The following is a 20588-nucleotide window of genomic DNA, read 5'->3' as shown; positions in this document are numbered from 1 at the left end:
CAGGTTCTGTACTGCACCATATTAACTCTGGGTGAAACCCAAAATGTACTTAGGCAAACAGGGCAAATCTGAGTTAGGGTACATCTATGTTTACATCTAATGCCCTTTTGCTTTGATGTTCAGACTCTAATCAAAGGTGTAATTTGTTCGTATGTGCTGAATACACTGGCTATGCTGATTGGAAGAAACTACATAATGCAATCCCCTTTATGTATTTGGATAACAATAGACACGTGTGCAGAATAAATTCTGGAGGGATTTTTTTTATTTGCAGGCAATAAAAACATACAAATAAAAGCTTCTCCTTTGAAAGAAGAGCTACCCCCATGCAATTTAGTAATTGTCAATTATTGCAGTTAATGTGGTAGAATGTGTGTACTTTGGCAAAATCTGTTCATTTATTACAACACAATACAATACAATATACTTTATTGTCCCACTTGTGGAAATTTGTCTTGGACTCAGCAACTGTGCCATAAATGCCATCTCAACAACAATTACATAACCAGTGATTGCATTAACTGGCATTAAAGTGCTAGTTTGACCATGTCTAAGTAGATATGAATTTCACATTCGGTCTAGGTTTTAAGTGTTTGTCTTCTACCTAACCTGCTCTGTAGAGTTAGGCTCAGGTGTGGTGCGTGTAAACTCCTCCAGTGCTATTTCAGCAAGGGTCTTCCTCTCCCGAGCCAGAGCCTGGCGAGTCTTTTTAGCACAGTGGTCCTCCAGAATGGTCAGACAAAATTCTGCCAGGGCCAGTCGCAGGTGCAGCAGCCTCTGCATGGCTGCCAGTGATAGTCCATGATTCTGAAAATAATGAAAGCACCAGTGTAAAAACAAACTATGTTAATCCAGTTCATAAAGATGAATTGATGAGCAAGATTTCAATGATTTTTGTTTCCAGTGCAGGCTGGATGTCAAAACGTCCGCTGTACTGGGCAGCAGCACCATCTGCTGAAAGCACAGTGCTACAACTGGCCTCCAGCCTCCAACGGCTGAGTCAAATATTGACAGAAGATTTAATTAAAAACTCAGTTGAACAAGGATTTTCAGCAGGTGTTAGCATTGCTCAATTAATCTTTCCTGAGTGATTCTTCCAACATGTAAAGCAAAGCTGCAGCCAGTGTCATCCAGTCCCTCTCTGTGACTGAAGCCTTCAAGATAACCTCATCTGTGTGAGAGTCTCTATAGTGTCTGGATGAAATGAGGAGTCTAACATCCATCTGTTGTTGACATCTCATAGTGTTTTAGCAGTTAAACTGTGGCAGGAGATAAAAAGTGCAACACTCACACAAATATTTGGTCAAAATATCAGACAAGCAAGAACCTCAGAATGTGACAGTGACACAAGAGCAGCTGCTTAATTTTGCTCTGCTCAGTTCGGCTTCTTAGTCTGAAATTCAGACAGCAAAAACAAAGTCTTCCTCTCCGTTATTTTCTCAGAAAATTATTTCTTCCCTCAACATGTTCAGAGACTTTCTAAATAGGATAAAAAAATGTTGCCATCTGTACATATCCTTAATCAGCCAACAATCCTAGCCAAAGTGCTTGGCAATTACACTCTAAGATTATAACAGCCAAGCAAATGTACTTCCACAGCTGTTCAAAGCAAGTTTTATTTTAGCCACATTGTCTTCTGATCAGTATCCTCAAAAGTTAGCAGACAGTCTGTGATGGGAGAAAAATGCTGACAATAGGAGACAGAGAGTTACTCAGAGCATGTGAGAGATGAAATGTCTTCCAAGGTTTCTGAGAAGACACTCTCATAATGAAAGCTTGATTTTCAAGGAACATGTGTGCACTTGATTTACCTCCTCTTTAGAGGGGAGCAGGCTCTGAACATTCAGCACCACGTGTTCCTGCATTGTGACAGCGAGCTGCATGTGGAAGAGGCCATCAAGCTGGAAACGTTGTTTCTCCTCCATTTCAGTAAAATGGTTGGCTAGCATTCTGCAGAAGAATAGTAGTGTAGGTTAAAGAGTTGATAAAGACAGAGGACATATATACAATGAGACCGCCTAAGTATAAAAGAGTATGGGAAAACATAGCGTATGGAAGCTAGAGCATGTGCTACTATACTATGAAGTCATTCTTAAGTTGCTAATTTTCAGAAATTGAATGAGTCACATCCCTCAACAGGCAACAGTGTATTCAAAACTGTACTTGCAAATTGCAAACAGTGTGGTTTAGCTAAATTCAGGTCTAATGTAACGGCCTACTGACTGACCTCAGACCATGTGCGTACTCCGCATATGCCTTTGCTGCTTGTTGTCTGCAGCTGAGCTCAGTGAAAGCCCTGGCACATTCTCTCAGTGTATCACAGGCAGTCATTAGCCTCTGGACAGCTTCAGTGCTGAGTCTTTCTCCAGGTTCCACCCCATCGATTGCACATATATATTCCACAGCACCTCTAAAACACAGCCGACACACAGCATTACATCAAGATTAAATAAATTACACATTGAGAGTGGGCACTCCTTATAAGAGTGTGTTTGGGTGGACTTTTTACATATGATATTCAATAGATAGCTCAAATACATTACACTTGATGCATCTACATGTTATGTCTACATACAATGTAGGTTTCATTAGTTACAACTAGCTGTTTAGGAAAAGTATTGATGTGGATATGCAAGCACGTGTTTCAATGAAGCTGTTTTTGTGGTGAACTCTGAAATGACAGGAAAAGTTTTGTTGAAGATGATTGAAAAAATTGTAGAAAGAGTGCAGGCCATTAATGGAAAAATTGCGATTTACCAGGTAACCGGGGAAGTTTGTCGTTACCTCTTTTCTAATGAAGTGATTAAGAAAGTGAGCTCTGGGGCTTGGTTTGCCCGCTGCTCCAGAACCAGCTTCAGAGCCTCACAGCCTTGTTTTAAAATCTGATCAACCTATAAAAGAAAAAAATGAATGATGGAAAACTACACTTATTCCAAACACATGATAATTGCATTGTAAAGAATTGTTACAGAAGGTGGTATATTTATACCATGGTTAGTGAATCTTGGTCTCTCTGGCCCACTACAGCTGTGACCTTAGTAAGTGTGAACTGGTACCAGAAGTCCTCATCCCCACCCAGGGCTTGGGCTTTATCCAGCAGGATCAGAGCCTCAGCATGGTTCTGTTCTTTACAAGCCAGAGAGGCCAGACTGAGTAAACTTCTTGATATTGCATTCTGATCTCCCAGCTCCTGAACAAAAACGAAAACACAGTCATAATTAGGTATGTTAGCAGAACCATTGCAGTAATTACTTCCAATATATCGCATAAGTGGGCAAAAAGTTGTTGCCAGCATCAGCATGCTCCAATTTTTTAATTTTCTGTACGGTACTATTGAAAAATGTTTGTTATGTTACAGATGTTTAACAAAGTATGCCAGAATAGTAAAATAATTATGTTCTTTCACTTTTTTTTATTCAATCTGATTCGGGAGACTTTTTGTCAGTGTCTGACACGGTGGTCTTGCTCTCTTTTAACTCACCATAGACACCAGGTAGGCCTCTGCCAGGAGCTGTCTGGCTGACTGATAGAGCCCCATGCTGAGACAAACCTCAGCTTTGTCCAGCCAAATGTCCTGAGCACGCAAATCCACACGCTGTATCCGAGACCCAGCCTTTCCATTCATCTCTACTTTCTGAAACATCACCACGTTATTGGACAAATCAAATTTCTATCAACCAAGAGGTTGGATACACATGAGAGATACTCTGTGCAAATAATGTCATTCAAGAGAAAAAACGCACACACTTAACTACTATGTAAAAAAAATGAATGTAACAGAAAACCTAATTATGCGACTCTTCTAGGGCCAAATAGTGTTATAATGTGATGTTCATGGGCTGTGTAGATTTCAATATGAAATTCCCACAAATAACAGGCTGCAGTTATGGAGAAGGATAGAAGCAAATAAAAGTGATAAGCATGTGTAATTATCATAAAAAAAAATCATGGTACAAAATTGATTTATCAGTTAACATTCTTCCCAGGTTTATGCGGTAAGTAATTTTACCATCAAAAGCCTCATATATTAATCTGTCATAACCAACTGCTACATTCTAAAAGTACTAATTACAGCATACAATAAAATTCTCCCACCAGTATAAGTCACTTGTGGCTGCTTGCCAATCATCCTCTAAGCAGTAATAAAATTACAGTAAATTAAAAGTTATTCATTATAATGGCCATTTGTTTAACTTTTAAAGCCCTGTGAAAGAATAGTACAGACAGCAAAATAAAAACATAGATGGCTCTATTTTGTGAGAAGCAGCTGACCTGGTTATAAGGTTTGTGAAGTCTTCTTCCCTCCTGTGAAAGAGCTATTGCTTTGCGACACCTGCAGTCATGAAAATGATATCATAGGTTATTAAATATGTACAAACATTAAATCTTTAGAGCTGAGTTCACATACCTTATTTGTTCTTGTTCTTGGATTCTACTCAAGTCAAAAAGCTTCTCCTGATATGGTGAATGTGTCTCCAAACCCAGCTGGGCACAGGTCCTCACAATTCTAATTAAGTAGAAAAAGAGCAACAAGGACATAAAAGTGAATTACTGAGTAACTAATGGCGCCCCCAGGCTTTGGCTAATTACATAAATCAGCCATTTGACGGCTGACTTTAGTCAAATCATTTTTTTCACTGGCACACAATTAAAATAAATTAAACTGAATTAAAATATTGGGAATGCCCTGACTGAAGAATTTCTCTGAATTTTCATATGCACTTCCATAACATTTTAAGTTGACACAGGTCAAAATATAACCTAAAGCATACAAGAGCAGTTTGAGCACCCCTGTGAAGTATCACTTAAATGTCAAGTGATTTGAAATTGTACCACCTCTCAATGACTGCAGTATCAAGTTAACAAGAACAGTATTTTCACTTATGAACCAAATGATTAAAAACTAATATTTCAAAAATACTAGGTTGGAAAATGCACACCCCAAAGCAGGAACTCAGTGCAACAGTACACCTGCACTCATTGACACACTGCTGATGCTGGAAACAAGGGTCATAGAATAAGCAACAGTACCACTAATAAAGCCACAATTGCTGTCCTCCTGACCTGATGCTACAGACGGTGTGCTGTTTGTACAATCTGGCAGTGGAAAAAAACAAAAACACAATGAACAAGAGCTTCAGACGTTGCACACAGGTTATGGATGGATGGATGGATGGATGGATGGATGGATGGATGGATGGATGGATGGATGGATGGATGGATGGATGGATGGATGGATGGATGGATGGATGGATGGATGGATGGATGGATGGATGGATAGATGGATAGATGGATAGATGGATAGATGGATAGATAGACATAATATAAAAAATAAATCCCACACAAGAGTTTCTACAGAAAAAAATAAAGTTACAAACTATGACCTGAGCAGGTATGTTGGCCGTCTTGATTTCAAAAACACCTCTGCAGTCCTTTAAAGACAAACCTAAAAGCAACACAATCCCTCCAGCAAAGGGCAGATGAAAAGAATTGTCTTTGAAGAATGCCAGTACACACTTTCAAAAAAGTTTGATATGCTCCATGCTGAGGAGGACTGAGGCTGTCGTCAAAACTAAATCGAAAGTGTTCTGCCTTTACTTTGGCATTCAACTTAAAAGTAATGCAGGAACTGAAAGTGAATTACATCATTTGATATTGAAATGATATTGCTCGCTCCTGTACCTACACTGAGGGTGTCTTGCCCACAGTTTTGTTGGAGATCCAGGGGTGTTTATGTCACCAGCTGCCAATAATGCCCTGATGCTACAAATTACTGGTAGGCTCACCTCTTTGTGACTCCACATCTTAACATTTTCTTCCATTTTCACACTTGTAGTTATCTAACCAAACTAACATTGACTTATGCAACACCACTTAAACTGAAGTATCAGAGAGTACAGCTTCTCATGGAACAGCAAAAAAAACATGTGGTAGTACTTCCAAACACATGTAAACAAAAAAAACTTATTAAACCATAGTATTACTCTTTAATGTTTTGCTACAGTCTTACTGTTCTTATCAGCATCTAACTTGTGTACCAGGCAGCTATTTTTAGCAAAAGCAGCACAGAAGCACCATTTAGCACCAAACAACACACAAACAAAATGAGCTACTATCTAGTGAACACAGTTAAGCAGTTTACGTAACACAGCTCCCTCTTGAACTACAAACAAAAGGCTTTACACAACACCCTTCTCATATGCAGCGCTGCAAAACCTTGAAAAAGGCTATGATGGATGAAATCACTGCATTAATGTTTTTACCTGAGCCGGTAGAGGTCAGAGAGGCTCTTTCTATCCAAAAGGTCATGGGCAATAGTCTCAGCTAGATGCATTATGGGCAGGTTTAGATGGTCAAGGGAGAGTGAGTGTAGTTCTTTTTCCAGCAGATCCAGATAAAACAGACTTTGAGCCTACAGTCAAGCAAATACGGGAAATTAAATAGATAAATATGGGGCACGCTCACAGAAAAGCACATATCAATATCACCAAGGGCTTGATCAGAATACGAATTGACTCAAGCTCCGTTTCAGAACTAATATTTTCAGTCTTATTTCATCCCACTGCAGTAATAGTGGTGATTAAAATACATATTAAATTTAGAAGACCGGGGTTTCATGTCCTTCTGAAATCTCAATTTGATCTGCAACAATCATATTAAGTCATTGATCTTTGCAACTTCAATTGTATACAGCCAGCAGACACACTCTCTGTTGTGTTAAAAAACATAAAAACAAAACTGTAATCAGAGACAGTACCACAGATGGAGCATTGCTATGACACTGAGAGAAATGTCAGAGAGGGAGAGATGTAGTCATGCCTGGTTTGTAATGCTGTGTGTATTGATACACTGGGGGTTGCTGTTGGTTCTGAATATCTGCCTGGCCTGGTCAGGACAGAGGAAGTGAGCCCAGTCCCTCGGGGAGGAAGGAAGTGTCAGATCCAACACAATGGGTTTAGGTCTTTCTTCTGCAGGGGTGGGCTGGTAAAACAGATGAGACACAGAATTGGCATTCAGTTTTTATAGCCAGCACTTAAGTTCAGTAAATACCTATCAAAAATATACACTCAACAAAAATATAAACAACATTTTTGTTTTTGCTCCCATTTTTATGAGATGAACTCAGAGTGGCCTTTCATTGTGGGCAGTCTAAGGCACACCTGTGCACTAATCATGGTGTCTAATCAGCATCTGGATATGGAACACCTGTGAGGTGGGATGGATTATCTCAGCAAAGGAGAAGTGCTCACTATCACAGATTTAGACAGATTTATGAACAATATTTGAGAGAAATGGTGATATTGTGTGTGTGGAAAAAGTTTTAGATCTTTGAGTTCATCTCATAAAAAATGGGAGCAAAACCAAAAGCGCTGCATTTATATTGTTGAGTGTATGTATTGCTGAAAAAAGCTTATATGAATAACAAACATACTACCCAGTGTTGTCATGTAGTGTCAAGTATAGTAACTTCCTCCACTTTTTCCACCAAATCAATAAAATGTTGAACTCATAAATAATTATCAAACATAGTTGGGAGACACATTATGTGAACATTGGGAGACAGTAATTCTCAAGCAAGGCAAATAACTGTACTACAATTTAAAAGTACAGACTCAGATATGAGCTGTCGGTCTTACAGCTTTCACTTTTTTGCCTTTGCCTTTTTTGGATCCTGCAGAGGGAAGGGGCTGGACTGCCTGACTCTTTGTCATCTCACTGGAAATCTCACAAGCCACTGCCATAGAAGCCTGCAGTAAAATATGATAAACACACATGCACATTCATTGCTCAACTCAAATATAATTTGCATCGGAATTACTCTCCACATTATCAGAGCTAAGAGGTAGTGTTGAAGACAAAGTACCTGCCATATTTGGAGTACAAAGGTGTAGGCTCTGAGCAGGTTGAGCTGGTGCTCAGGTGAAGTCTTGCCTGCCATGACAGCGAGCACAGTGTGCGCTTGTATCAAGTAGTCAAGGCGACGCACTTCCATCAGACTGGACAAATTTTGTGTGAATCTCAAGCCCTGCACGCCAACCAGGGATTCACTCAAATCTCTCTGAATGGATTCAACTTCTAGAGGAAACATACATGTAGTGAGTCAATGAGACAAAAACAGTAACAAGCAACAAGACAGATATATTCAATATTCTACAAGTACAATCAGATAACGTCACTGACACTTACAAATAAAGCCAATAATACAGAGGTTTTACTGAAGTATTCAGTTTGTCTCTCAGGTAACATTTAATGAGGCTCATAGCAGGAGACTAAAAAGACTTCTTACAGCAGTCTTTTAAATAGTGTTATGTTATTTCAGTGGGTATCCGCATGGGATCTTGTGAAAGCTGTGCCATTGTATGGTTAGTTTGTATTCCTCTGAAAAAATATTTACTTGGTTTATTGTTTACAAAGGGAGCAAAAGCACAAAGAGTTCCAGTGCTGATGCAACTAACAAAAAGCTCTTATTCCCTATGCTAAACTAATACAGTGTAAAACATCAGAGACTCCCAAAAATGAAAGCATGCAGGCACATGTGCAAATACGCAAGGACCCCTGAGATGTCTGCGTCCCATTCCCGCACACGTATCTCAAGGGGATTCTTAGAATCTGCTATTTTTCCCTACAGATTTGAGAGTGCAAAGTACCATAATTAGCAAAACAACTTGTCAGTGACAGAGTTGTCACATGACACAATGAACAAGATGAGCCAATGAGTCCGACCTGGTCCTCCTCGCTGCTCAGGTTCTACGTGTAGAAGGATGTCTATGGCCCATTGAACCTGGTGTCGGGCATCTGCTTTAGGGAAGCTGTGACAGTACAGCCACTCTCCAAATTCAAGCAGAATGCTGACCTTCTGCCACTGAGTCTCTGTGCTCTGTAAACAGATGGCACAGAAATGTAAGTCAATCTACAATTTTGTACTCAGGAACAGCTGTAATGACACACTTGTTCCACATGATGATGCTCAAGCATTTGCTAGAAATAGTGCCTTGCTTCAGCTCAAACCACTACACAGAAAATAAAATGATGAATTCCATGGCAACAATTAAATAACATGACAAATTTCAATCAAATGAATTTGATGATGTATTGTCTTTTGGTGCTGATGTAAAAATGGTGCCAGAGGAGAGGTATTACCGTGAGAGAGGTGATGGCTTTCTGGTAGCAGCTTAGCTGTTGAGTTATACTGCCAGCACACAGTGCCACCCAGTGCCACATAAATGAACAGCATTCCTCTCCTTCATCTTCTAATTTCTCCATGTCCACCAGGACACTTTCTCCCATCTGTGCTTTCACCAGTATACGATATTTAAACAGAGGCCTGAGAAAACAAAGAGAACATTAAGATGCTGGCTTGTTTATGCATCTTTCCAGTTGTTCTCATCTCCTTCCCCAGTGTTTTCTCACTCACAGTCGGTGTCTGGTGCAAGGCATGTCTTTCATTGCTTTGTCCAGCAGCTGCAGAGCACTTTCAAAGTCCGCCTTGTCAATGTGGATTTGGAGTAACAAGCTGTAAATAGCTGCCCTCAGGGTTAGGTGCTCTTCATCTACCCACAGAGAAACATAGACAGATACACATTTACTTTAAATATTGATCTGTAACTAAAAGCAAGGAAGTGTGTGCTCGTCATTTTGTGATCAAAAATTAAGCTGCCCAAGTAGACCGTCAAAACATAAATAAGAGGTTTTGGGGAGTGGCAAAAGCAAAAAAAATGACCACGAAGCTATCCGCAAAAGAAAATATGATATAGCTAAAACATCTAAGGATCCTTTGAACACATACGTGTTACTCCATGCTTGGAAGCCACAAGAGGCGGTGCTGTCAAGGTTAGCAATCCTTTCACTTTGTCGTGTTTCTGAAATAGAAGAGTAAAGGGAATGATACTTAGGTATTAGTGCTGGTAGGAATGGTCATATTGAGAGCTCAGTGATCAGATAAAAGATAAATTGCTATCTGACCTTGCCCTTCTCTACATTCTCTGCACTGTTGTCTGTAAATCCCCTTTCACACCCAGAGCCTGCAACACTGCTGGGTACAGAAACCCATGTGAGGAAACTGGCTATGATGTGCACACTTGGGCATCCCATACAGAAAAAAAAAAAAATGACATCAAGTCAGAAAGCAAGAAAAGGCATGAGTGTAGGGGTTAGATTTCACTTTTTCACTACTTATCGCTTTTGCAGCACTGCTTCAGAGCAGTGTCAAGTAGGAAAGAACACCGCAGACGAACATCATTCCGAGTTCTCACATAAGCCGCCTTTAATTATAGATTTCAAGTTATTTCCCAGCTGAACAACTGTTTATCCCACTGGCTGGATTGCTGTCCACAGGCAGAGCTGGGAAGATTGTTTAGCACAACTGAGCACACCCACAAGTTCTCTCCTCTAGCGCCCTAAAGAAAAGTTTTCATCAAATTTATCATCAATTAAATACAACAGAACCCACTTAAGAACTTTGACACCCATTTAATTATTTATTTTGGTTTGATAGCAACTAAAATAAACTTCTAAAAAAGTAAATGGAAAAAAATGAACCAAAAACTGAAACGGTCAAAAAATTTTTTTTAAAAATAACAGGAGATGAAATGTGGGTTCTGGCTGTCACTCAGTTCTTGTTTTGCTCTCTTGCTCTTCTTTTAGTTATTAATACTTGTTTTGGCAGAACTTTTGTCCTGTCAGCAGCTGACATAACTAAAAGTGAAAAGTTCTGGGAGAGACTTGTCTGATGCTGGGGCTGGAACACCGGCTTTCATGGTAGATGGGCCGACTGTGTTTCTGTGGTGTTCACTGTTGCTGTAATGTTTCATTGCTTCTGCAAAGTGGCAGGTGCAGAGAAACAGATCCAGTCAAGGAAAAATGCAAAGTATCTACACGGGATTCATGCTCCTTCAAAGTGAACTGAAGATGATTTTAACAAATGCTATAGTTATATAGACATAAAATGTATTTCTTAAATGTTTAAGGTTTCTATTTCTGCAACATCTGTACAGCTCTTTTAATTTTTTATGTATGTAGAGGGTCATTTTTGTCTGATCAATTTACAATGGCTTCACCCAGATATGAGCAATTCACACTATGAAAGGTGACGGAAATTGTATGATGAGTTGAGTAAGCATCAAAAAACATAACGAAACAAAACACTCTAGCTGTAAAGCATTGCAAGAATGTATATGAATGAAGGGCCAGTGTAAATTTGGCTATGCAGGAGTTCATACATTTTCATGTTTGGTGGTGTGACTCAGGGCATTAAGAATCTTCTCCAGGTGTTCTTGGAGCTGCCATCTTTCCTCGAGGCTCTGTGTCAGAGGTAGACAAGCGTTCCAGTAATGCCTGGCAGCTGTGACACACAATGCCAGATTGCTCGCGCGCTCTGCAAAGCTATGGACAAGAGAAGGAAGCAACCTGATGTAAGGTATGAAATTAATAATGACAGAGGAGCAGATTAAGAGAGAAAAAAAAACAGTTGAACAGTACCTGACACTGGCCAGAAGCACCTTCATTGCTTCTTTATAAACATGTAGATTTCCACTGGACTCATGGACTAAGCTCAAACCCCTCAAACAGGCTGCACTGCTCAGCATCTCATTCACTGCAGTCGGGCCATAGCTGCAGATATAAGGAAATTTACTCACCATCAATCAACGTCAATCAATCAGTCAAGCAAACTGTACAGCTGACAGATCATGGCAACTTAATTTACACTTTTGAATTTCACGCAAAAATGCAAAGCAGTATATGTTCATTAATATTTATTGCAATACACTTGAATATGCACAAGATGCCGCAAGTTGTCAACCACTCCTAATACCTGACTGTAGTGTTTTCCATAGCAATTCACACATGCTCCCAAGTGCAGCCCTTCTTGCCATTTTTTAAAAATTAGACAAAAAATTTCAGGTACTTCTAAAATTCTCTCACTGTTAAAATGAATGAGAGAATTTCACACTTACAAAACGCAGTGCATGGTACTGAGACTCTTTGCTGCCGCGTCTTCCAGCTGCAGAGCACTTTTGGTGCAGCTCAAAACCAAGCTGTGGTCCTTGACAGAGTGGCAGAAGGCAGCCAGCTGGCACCACACCTGCAGCTCCACCACAGCATCGGACCAGCTGCATTCAGACGCCATGCTTACCAGCTTTAGGTGAGGAGAGAAAAGAAGGAAAGGAAGGGAAATAGAAGCGCTTACGGGAAAGGACAGGAGAAGAGGAGGGGTGGCGGCAAAAGAAGGGAGGTAGGAGTGGGAAACAAGGGGCAAGCTCGGAAGGAATTAAATCGAGGGAGGGGAATGGCAGAGCAGAAGTGGGATTAAGTAATGCAAGCACAAAATGGGAGAAGACGAGAAAACACAAAGAGGATAATGGGACAGAAAGCAGAAGAAAGAGAGGGGGCAGAAATAAATCGGAATTGACAAGAAAAATGAGTGAAATAAAAAAAGAAGAAGGGTAGATAGACAGTAAAAGTATGCAGGAGAAAAAGGAAACATGCATGGAATAATAATGCAGTGAAACATGAAGTAGGAGGTAAATAAAAGGTTCAATAAATGGAAAAAATGAATAGATGGACAGAAAATGAAAGGCCAGAGGAAAAACAAAAAAGAGGGAAAAAGCAGGGAAAGTAGGAGATAATGAGAAGGGGGAGAGTGGAGACAATTCAGAAAATGAGTGGATAAGTAAAGAACGTAGCGGAGGAAGGGGTGAAGGAGAACAGAGTCAACTTTTCAGAGAGGACAATCCTCCACAGAGTAAAGACAGTGCAGCTCATGTCAAAGAAATCTCTGATAATCATAATCTGAACAAAGCATGACGATGAAGGCAGGTGCAGTATTTTTTATATATATATACTGTACTGAAACATGATGAGATGCAGACAGGCTCATGGGTCACCCTGGCATCTGTTGTTGCCATCTGGGCATCAGCTACTGTAAACATGAACGGAGAAGTACGTACTGTGGAGAGACTGGGAACAGAGAACTCCATATGCCTCGGGTTCCTATTGCACTGGAGCATCTCCACTCCAACCAGCACACGCGTCATCGCAGACACTTCCTCACTGTCACACTGCAAATAGAGGGGAGAACAACGCATACTGAGCCTTTTAGCAGTCCCCTGCTGAATGCAGAGCAATCCCTTATGTTCAATTATAGCAAAGACATATATATGTACTACTATTTGCTCATAAATTATACATGAACATGCAGTATGATTGTCACATCGTATGGGTCCTAAATAGAGATGGCCTTGTTGATAATATATGACCCCCCATTGTGTGGAAAATGAGTTGATGAATGATTTATTGATTGCAATTAGAGATGAACCGCATTTACATCAACAGTACATTTCTTAATTTGCATGGCAAGAAACAAATCTCATTTAGCTGTGACTCGAAGCACATCAGGCTGAAGCGGCGAATGTGGGGCAGGAAATTCTTAGATGACAAATGGCAGTCGGATTATGGTGACTAATCAAACAATCCATTTAACTGACAAGCTGTGCAAGTGCTTTCCCCACATTTTTGTCCCAGTGTAAAGCAGCACAATCAGGAAATATGACGTCCAGAGATGATCACAGACCAGCACATACAATGCTGTAATATAAATAGGGCAGAAAAAACACCTACAACATCAAAAAGATTAAGAACAATGTCAGCAATCATAAGCCTACAGTATCATAATCATATGGTAGAAGAACTGACTCAACCAAAATATAGGATACATAGTGATGTGACATGATTATGTAATGATGCAGGAGAGACAGTAAGCCTCCCTTTCATTTTGCAATTTTTGTTGTGTAATAAAAGCGTTCCAATTAGCTGTTCTTATCCTAGTATAGATAGAAAACAAGCATGACAGCCCCTTGAAGTGAAAATGAAAGTAACTGCGCAGCAGAGTCTGAAAACAGCTTCACTGTATGTCTTAATCATTCGTGTTACATCAGAAAACACTGCACTACCTGAGGCTTTATATGGTTGAAGGTTTGTAACAGTTTGTCTCCACTTCTTCATTCACCTTTGGCAATTGAAGTCTGAAACTGCAGATGCAGTGATACAGTGATCACAAATTCTCCATATTTTAAATAAGTTCTTTATTTTTAAGTGTTTTCTTAGAGCTACATAGAAAATTATACACCAAACTCATTGCAGAGTCTTCCAACAGTCTTGTGCTTGTTTCCAATGAAGAGAAATAAAACTCAAGTAAACTTTCAAACTCAAGACAAACTCTATTTTTTTTTCCTGTGGTGTCTACGTATTTACTGTACATGCACATGCTAACACGTAAAATGCAAATAAAAAAAGCAGCTATGATGTGGAGATGTGTGACTGCAACATGGGAAAATATATGGAGATTTGTGAAAACTTTGATAGTGTCTACATCAGCAATGTAAAGTTTCATCATGTCACTCACTCTCGTGATGAATTTCAGAAGTGTTTGCAAGCCAGTGACTCTATTTCCAATTAATTTAGTCACAGACACCTTGACTTCTGAAGTTTTTTTGCTGCAGAATTTTCTTTTTCTGACATTAGTTTGTAATTTTGTTAATTGTAAAAGAAGTAAGAACACAACACCTTGCATTTGTTGTTTTGCTAATGCAACCACCTTTCTGTTTTTTGTGTCCTTTCTTCGAAAAACTAATCAACAAGAATTATTTAACAAGAATAGGCCATTAAGACTGAACATATATAGCTTGCTTACCTCTGAAAATAAAATCAGATTCAGACTGCATCCCACTTTGATTCTAATTATAACCCTTATGTGCAGTTTTGCGTGCAAAATGTGAAGTTCAAAGCCTCATCAGCATGACCTCTAAATTAAGCCATGGACCATGACGCATCCACGGACCATGGAGCAACCTACAACTCCAGGATTATTATAAACAAGGTCAGCCTTCCAGTAATAATGTTACTAAGTATTAGTGCATAAATTGAATATTATTTGCATTCTAAACTGTGTGAATGCTCTAAAATACCAGCTAAGGTCAGAGTCAAACTACAGGAGTTTTAAAATCCCAGAAAAACTGATTTTAAATTGTGCTGCATCACACACATAAGAAGAAACTCCACAGATATTCTTCTTGCTACTCTCATATATATATATATATATATATATATACACTGCAAGATTGGAAAATAATGACACATCACACATGACAAAATATTAAGATTATCATGGTAGTGGGAGCATCAGTGAGCAGTGTACACATAATGGAGACTGTGAAGCAACAACTTGAAACAACAATAATATTACATTGAAGTGAGAGAAAAAAAACAAAAGCAGAAGGTTAAACTAATCTAGATGAGAAAACGGTTAGAAAGATGAGATCAACATGGATTGTTCATTTCAATCAGTTTTAATATCAGTAACTAATCTTCAAGCATCAAGGGCAAGAATGTTTAAATTTGCTTGGCAACAGTGTCCTCTGCTACGGGTGCTACCGTGATATTACTAACATCCTGATTAATAGCAAATATGTTTGATATCATCAGGTCAACTTGATGAGTGTGCACACAGTTCAAAAGGTTTCAAACTGAATCTGTACATCCCTTGCATTGCCAAATAAATTGGACCAAGCATACTTTCAGAACAAGATCCCTGACCAGACTTATCCGATTGTCGGTAGGTGTAAAACAGGGATAAAGTGACCTAAAGTTCCTGTAGTCTGAGCTCAGACTAAGATGTTTCTTAAGTTTCAAATGTGTTTTTTATGCTGTAAACATTTTAGAGACAGCAGTTTGAAAAAAGAACTAAATCCTGGGCATCTTGGGCAAAAACGTATTATCTTATGAATGACTGGGCTCTAAACATGGATAAAGCAACCTAGAAAAAACAGCATGGACAGTTTTAGGCTGAAACACAGAACGGTACCTGTTCTTTAAATGTGTCCATCTTTGAGCCGATTTGTTGATGCAAGAGCCTCTTGATGTGCATCCATGTGGTCAACACCTGTTTCCTTGCTGCGATGGGGACGGTCTCCCCGGACATGTGGCAACCGGATATACGAAGGGCATGCTCACACAGCTAGGAGGAAGTGGAGAGAACAACAATGAGCTAACTTTCCTTAAGCTATTTCTTGGTACAGTACAAGCAGTCACAGAAGCTCAATACCTGGAACATTACATAACACAAAACATACGCAAGACTTTGCAAAGGTCTAAATGATATTAAAAACATCTGTGTGGATCGAAGGGTCTATCAGGTACTACATATTTCAATACATATCTTCATTGCTTCGAATTTTTTTCTGGCCCAAGCTGTCAGCTGCAGACATACACAAAGGACTCCACATTTTTTAAGACTTTGTTCAAGTCAGACACTGCACCTGACCCTGCTATACTATTTATAAAAATAATTTGCAAAGGGATTGGTTTTTATCTCTCCTTCAAAAAGGAAACTGATACGATGAAGTTTAGTTAATAATTCACTGATAAAGTGTCTTTCATCTTAAGTTAGAGCTGATATTAATGGTGGATCCTCGGAATAGAAGAGAGAAAGGAAACAGGTTTTTAATTGGCAGCATAGAGAACGGAGAGATCAGACTTCACGAGCACAAAGAAACCCAGTCATGAAAGATGCATGTGAATGTGTATGTATGCGTCTGCATGCATGGTAGCATGGATCAAAAAATGTAGAAAATAACAAAATGTACCCGAAGTGTACACTGATGCATCAACATATGCCATAGTAGCTTCCTGACAAAAGGCTTCATATTTCTTATACACAGATATAAGAAATATGCGTGTGCTTACACATACAGAACCTAAACAATATCTGTGCTTCGTTCTTCTTTCCTTGAGTGCAGAGACTGTACTAATGCGAAATAGATTTCTTTCTTTCTTTGTGTTTTTGTCTATTCTGAGATACGTTTTTGACATATTGTACTTAATAGCTGAAGTACAATTAGAAATATTCTGATCAAAAGCACAAGAAAAACATGAACATTGAAGTACATACTATGTGTACAGTTGTTTTATAAAATAGGTCACTGTCTAAATGAAGCAAAAATGCACCCATAATTGATAAAAAAAATAAAAGCTTAAAAAGTTGATTGCTGGCTAGGATGCTTTAAATTGAGGTCTGGAGAATGAAAATGTGGATTTGAACATGTAAAACCTCCCAAAATTGCCAGTGTGTAAACGGTTGCATACATAATGCATCTGCACAAAAGATTAAGATTTGACTTTCTGAACACGTCTTGAAAAGATCCAGCTAACTGCATTCAGAGATTATATACACACTCCTCTACACGCTCCTCTCAGAGATTCCAATCATTTCTCCAGCTTTCAGACATTGTTTTCACAGTGGAAAGATCAGATACTGGGGGGGAAAAAAAGCTCAAAATGCCCCAATCAGTCTGAGAGGGAACTGACATAGGCAATGATCATGACTGGTTCTCCCACAAAACTCATCCAAGAAATCAGGGATTTTCAGCTACATGTGCTTTGATGAACTGTAATGTGACATTTGTGTAAGCTCTGGTTGTTTGAGTTGTCATGATTACATGTTACATAATACTTCTGACTTTACCAGTGTTCTTCTGGATTGATTATTTCTTATCTCCTACAGAAGTATTGGGCCAAATCAGTCACAATCACCACTTTTGTCTTAAAGAAGTTCCAAGTTATAGGCCTTTTATCTTTATGCAAATATCTTTTAGGCTTAATACCCTGCTTTGCAAATCAGTGGTGGTGTTGGCCGATTTAAGCGAAATCTGTGGTAAGACGGGGCATTTTTAAGCAAATGTGCAATGATGTGTGGAGGTTTCATTCAAATTTAGTGTCACAGGAAGTTACCAATCAACTTTTGTCACAATGTTAGAAACTGCAGGGCATCAGAGAGAATCTTGTAAAAAAATAATGGACGCATAGGTGACAAAGGGTTTAATACATGCGCTGATGGCAATAAATGTAAGTAGTGGTATGCGACTGCCACTGACAAAGTCTGGTTTGCTTCAAAGTTTTTTGAGGTCAAAGCCAAATGCTACTATAATATAACTGAGACGAACTAAAATGTACTATTCTATTAGCCTAGCCACGCTAGACAACCCACGGCAACGAATTTAATTCTCTGCCAGGGTGGGTCTAGTTACCCTCCATAAGGCTCAAGGTTGGATGCTCCTAAAACTGGCCGGACGAATCACCATGAAGTGTAGAGTCAGAAGGCGGGCATAACTAAGTGACGACAGAGGCGCCACGATTCTGACAGAAACAACTGGCGCACAATTATCTTTCGACTCAGCTTTGGCCACAGCCCTTAAAGATTTGAAGCTAAAATTCAACTTGAAAGATGAACAGAGGACGGCACTGAAGTGTTTCATTGAGAAGAAAGACGTATTTGGACTTATGCCGACAGGATATGGCAAATCCTTAATATACCAGTTGGCTCCGCTGGTTGGGAAGCTAATGGGACTTAGCCACAATCCTGCGCTCTAGAAACTACGTCAGCCTATTTGTTGCGCTGATTGGTTGTATACCTACCCAACTGCTGCAGAGTGATTTGAAAGACAACCTTTTAGCCCGCCTCCCTCCCTGTCAAGCGTGCCTAGACCCTTGTGTCTTAAGAGCTGGGTCTAGCGTGGCTAGGCTACTATTCTATGGTACTGACATTTATTAAATCCAATTAATAAAACATTAAGAAATACACAGCTGCACACAGATGCCTATTCCCCTCATCTCACTCCCACATACAGACATTGACATACCTCCAATGCCTTGCGTACATCCTGCAGGGCAGCAGGGTCTAAGGCAGCCCCATGGACACTGGCAGCTTTCTCCATCCCCTTCTCAGCTCTGCTTTTGCCTTTGTCTCCTACCGGAGCTAGCTCAGTACTGTCTGGTCCAGACAGAGGCTGGATCAACCCCTGGGCCACAGTGTCACACAGCAGCACAAACAGAGTACAGTTCCTGAAACAACACAACGGATGCTCTAAACTGACATTATCTGGGAGAATATGTGCTGAAAGTTCGGCTTGAAGGCCAAACATCTTTGTTTTAGCTCTTGGACTTAAAAATAGATATGTTTCCTTGTCTACATTGTTATATGAGAATGTCACTGTACACCAAAATTCACACAATTATTGCGGTGCCCAAGGACAGTTTGGTCTGGTTTCATGAGCTTCTTTCCACAGCCCAAAAAAGAAGAGCAGAGGTTAAACTGTTTCATTTCCTCTGAGTGAGCTAGAGTGCCATAGAGAATGAATTTTGTACTTTTCATGAGTCGACTTTGACTGTGCCTAAAATGATCTTCTGAGGACAAGTGCACATATTGCTATTATCGCTGAAAAAATTTCACCTGAACTGCAGGGCTTTGTATATACACAGTGGTGTACTGAGGGCGGATAAAACAACTGCTGGGCTGATGAAACGCTTTCAAAACCCACTGAATAATTGAAAATATGTGTAGTCATCAGTCTAAAAACAGCTATGTTTTATGTTTCTCAAATGCTGACATGTGTGAATAACATACTGATGAATGATGAAAGTTCACATCAATAGCAACTGCACAATATTAGTGTTTAATTCATTGTTGGTGGAGCAGGTTGTTTCTTTTTTTTTTTTTAAACACTGAAGCAAAAAAACTTCAAAGACTCCACACCTCACATCTGATCTATTCTAACAGGTATAATATATCCTCTAGTAAAACAGCGCAGCAACAGTAATTTAGAGACGTGGCCTACCCAGTGAACTCTGTCCTTTGGAGCATCTCCACCAGATTCTGGAAGGTGGGCAGCAGGCACTGGTATTCCCCAGCTGCCAGCAAGTGGCTATTATAGTTCCACAGGTAAATGGCTGCATTCACCACTACCCACGGCTCCCTGATCTCTGCTCCGAGCTCCCCTGCCAGCAAGAAGTTGGAGGTGGCGTAGGCAGACAGAGCCTGGATCCAATCTCTGGGTGAGAGATTGAGTAGAGAGTGGGAAAGGCACAGAGAAAGTAGCGTTTGTGTGTGAGAGAGAAAGATAGTATAGGGCCTACATGTTGCTGTTTCTGGGAATAATGTAACTACAGGTGAAAAAGTTGATGAATTTTTAAAACGCTTCATGTTTTTGTAAAAAAAAAAAAAAATGTGTGTAATTTCTTTTATTATTTTGTGGCTGAACACAAGTGGCATGCTTTTCAAAAAGATTCTTATGCACAAGAGTCAGTGTCAAATTAGATTTAATGCAGCATTCATCCAGAATTTGTTTGAGCACCTGGACAGTAATAGCTGTCTGCTCTCATAGTGTTATAACATGCCGGAGATAAATTTCAAGCACATTTTGGCACAACAGTGCAGCAATTCCACTGCCTGAATGTCATGCATCAGGCCTTGTCAAGTTAATGTAGAAAATAGGCTATTAAGACTCCTGTCCTCTTGTGAGACAAGTAAAATACATAAAAAGCCAAAAGATATTAACTTACTGCAGATTCTATCCGAGTGCAATGTTCATTTTAGAATCTAATAATAAATGAGCAAAATAACCATCCTGAACATCCTGACTCTGATCCTGCTGTAAAAGGCTTGAGGAGGTGGTAAAAAGCACAGTTCAGGTAGTGGACTTTCTGCAACATTTAGGTCCTTAACAAAGATAACATCGCAGCTAATGTTAGAAGCCTTA

General features: G+C 39.6%; 1 protein-coding gene across 5 annotated transcripts in view; it reads right to left on the bottom strand.

Annotated features, from left to right (window-relative positions):
- The window catches only part of LOC110957748 (cilia- and flagella-associated protein 46), a 69186-nt gene that overhangs the window by 30446 nt on the left and 18152 nt on the right, over nucleotides 1–20588 (bottom strand). For 4 of the 5 annotated variants that reach the window (XR_007947262.1, XM_051960094.1, XM_022203938.2 and 1 more), the window contains exons 18-40: nucleotides 19668–19880; nucleotides 18693–18894; nucleotides 15860–16012; nucleotides 12948–13058; nucleotides 11955–12136; nucleotides 11479–11610; nucleotides 11220–11382; nucleotides 9788–9860; nucleotides 9416–9551; nucleotides 9142–9325; nucleotides 8725–8878; nucleotides 7865–8076; nucleotides 7638–7748; nucleotides 6820–6981; nucleotides 6264–6412; nucleotides 4409–4507; nucleotides 4273–4333; nucleotides 3482–3634; nucleotides 2990–3190; nucleotides 2785–2891; nucleotides 2228–2410; nucleotides 1812–1950; nucleotides 610–807 (exon numbers count right to left, since the gene is read on the bottom strand). Coding sequence is in view for 4 of the 5 variants with exons in the window: in XM_051960094.1 (XP_051816054.1) it covers nucleotides 610–807; nucleotides 1812–1950; nucleotides 2228–2410; nucleotides 2785–2891; nucleotides 2990–3190; nucleotides 3482–3634; nucleotides 4273–4333; nucleotides 4409–4507; nucleotides 6264–6412; nucleotides 6820–6981; nucleotides 7638–7748; nucleotides 7865–8076; nucleotides 8725–8878; nucleotides 9142–9325; nucleotides 9416–9551; nucleotides 9788–9860; nucleotides 11220–11382; nucleotides 11479–11610; nucleotides 11955–12136; nucleotides 12948–13058; nucleotides 15860–16012; nucleotides 18693–18894; nucleotides 19668–19880 (3478 nt within the window). In the remaining variant the exon portion in view is untranslated. The remainder of the gene's footprint in view (nucleotides 1–609; nucleotides 808–1811; nucleotides 1951–2227; nucleotides 2411–2784; nucleotides 2892–2989; nucleotides 3191–3481; nucleotides 3635–4272; nucleotides 4334–4408; nucleotides 4508–6263; nucleotides 6413–6819; nucleotides 6982–7637; nucleotides 7749–7864; nucleotides 8077–8724; nucleotides 8879–9141; nucleotides 9326–9415; nucleotides 9552–9787; nucleotides 9861–11219; nucleotides 11383–11478; nucleotides 11611–11954; nucleotides 12137–12947; nucleotides 13059–15859; nucleotides 16013–18692; nucleotides 18895–19667; nucleotides 19881–20588) is intronic. The other variant, XM_051960093.1, reaches the window with a different exon arrangement.

Source organism: Acanthochromis polyacanthus, chromosome 15 (genome assembly GCF_021347895.1).
Source record: "Acanthochromis polyacanthus isolate Apoly-LR-REF ecotype Palm Island chromosome 15, KAUST_Apoly_ChrSc, whole genome shotgun sequence".
NCBI lineage: Eukaryota > Metazoa > Chordata > Actinopteri > Pomacentridae > Acanthochromis > Acanthochromis polyacanthus.
Note: the sequence above shows the minus strand (reverse complement) of the source record. Positions and strands in the feature narration are given on the sequence as shown.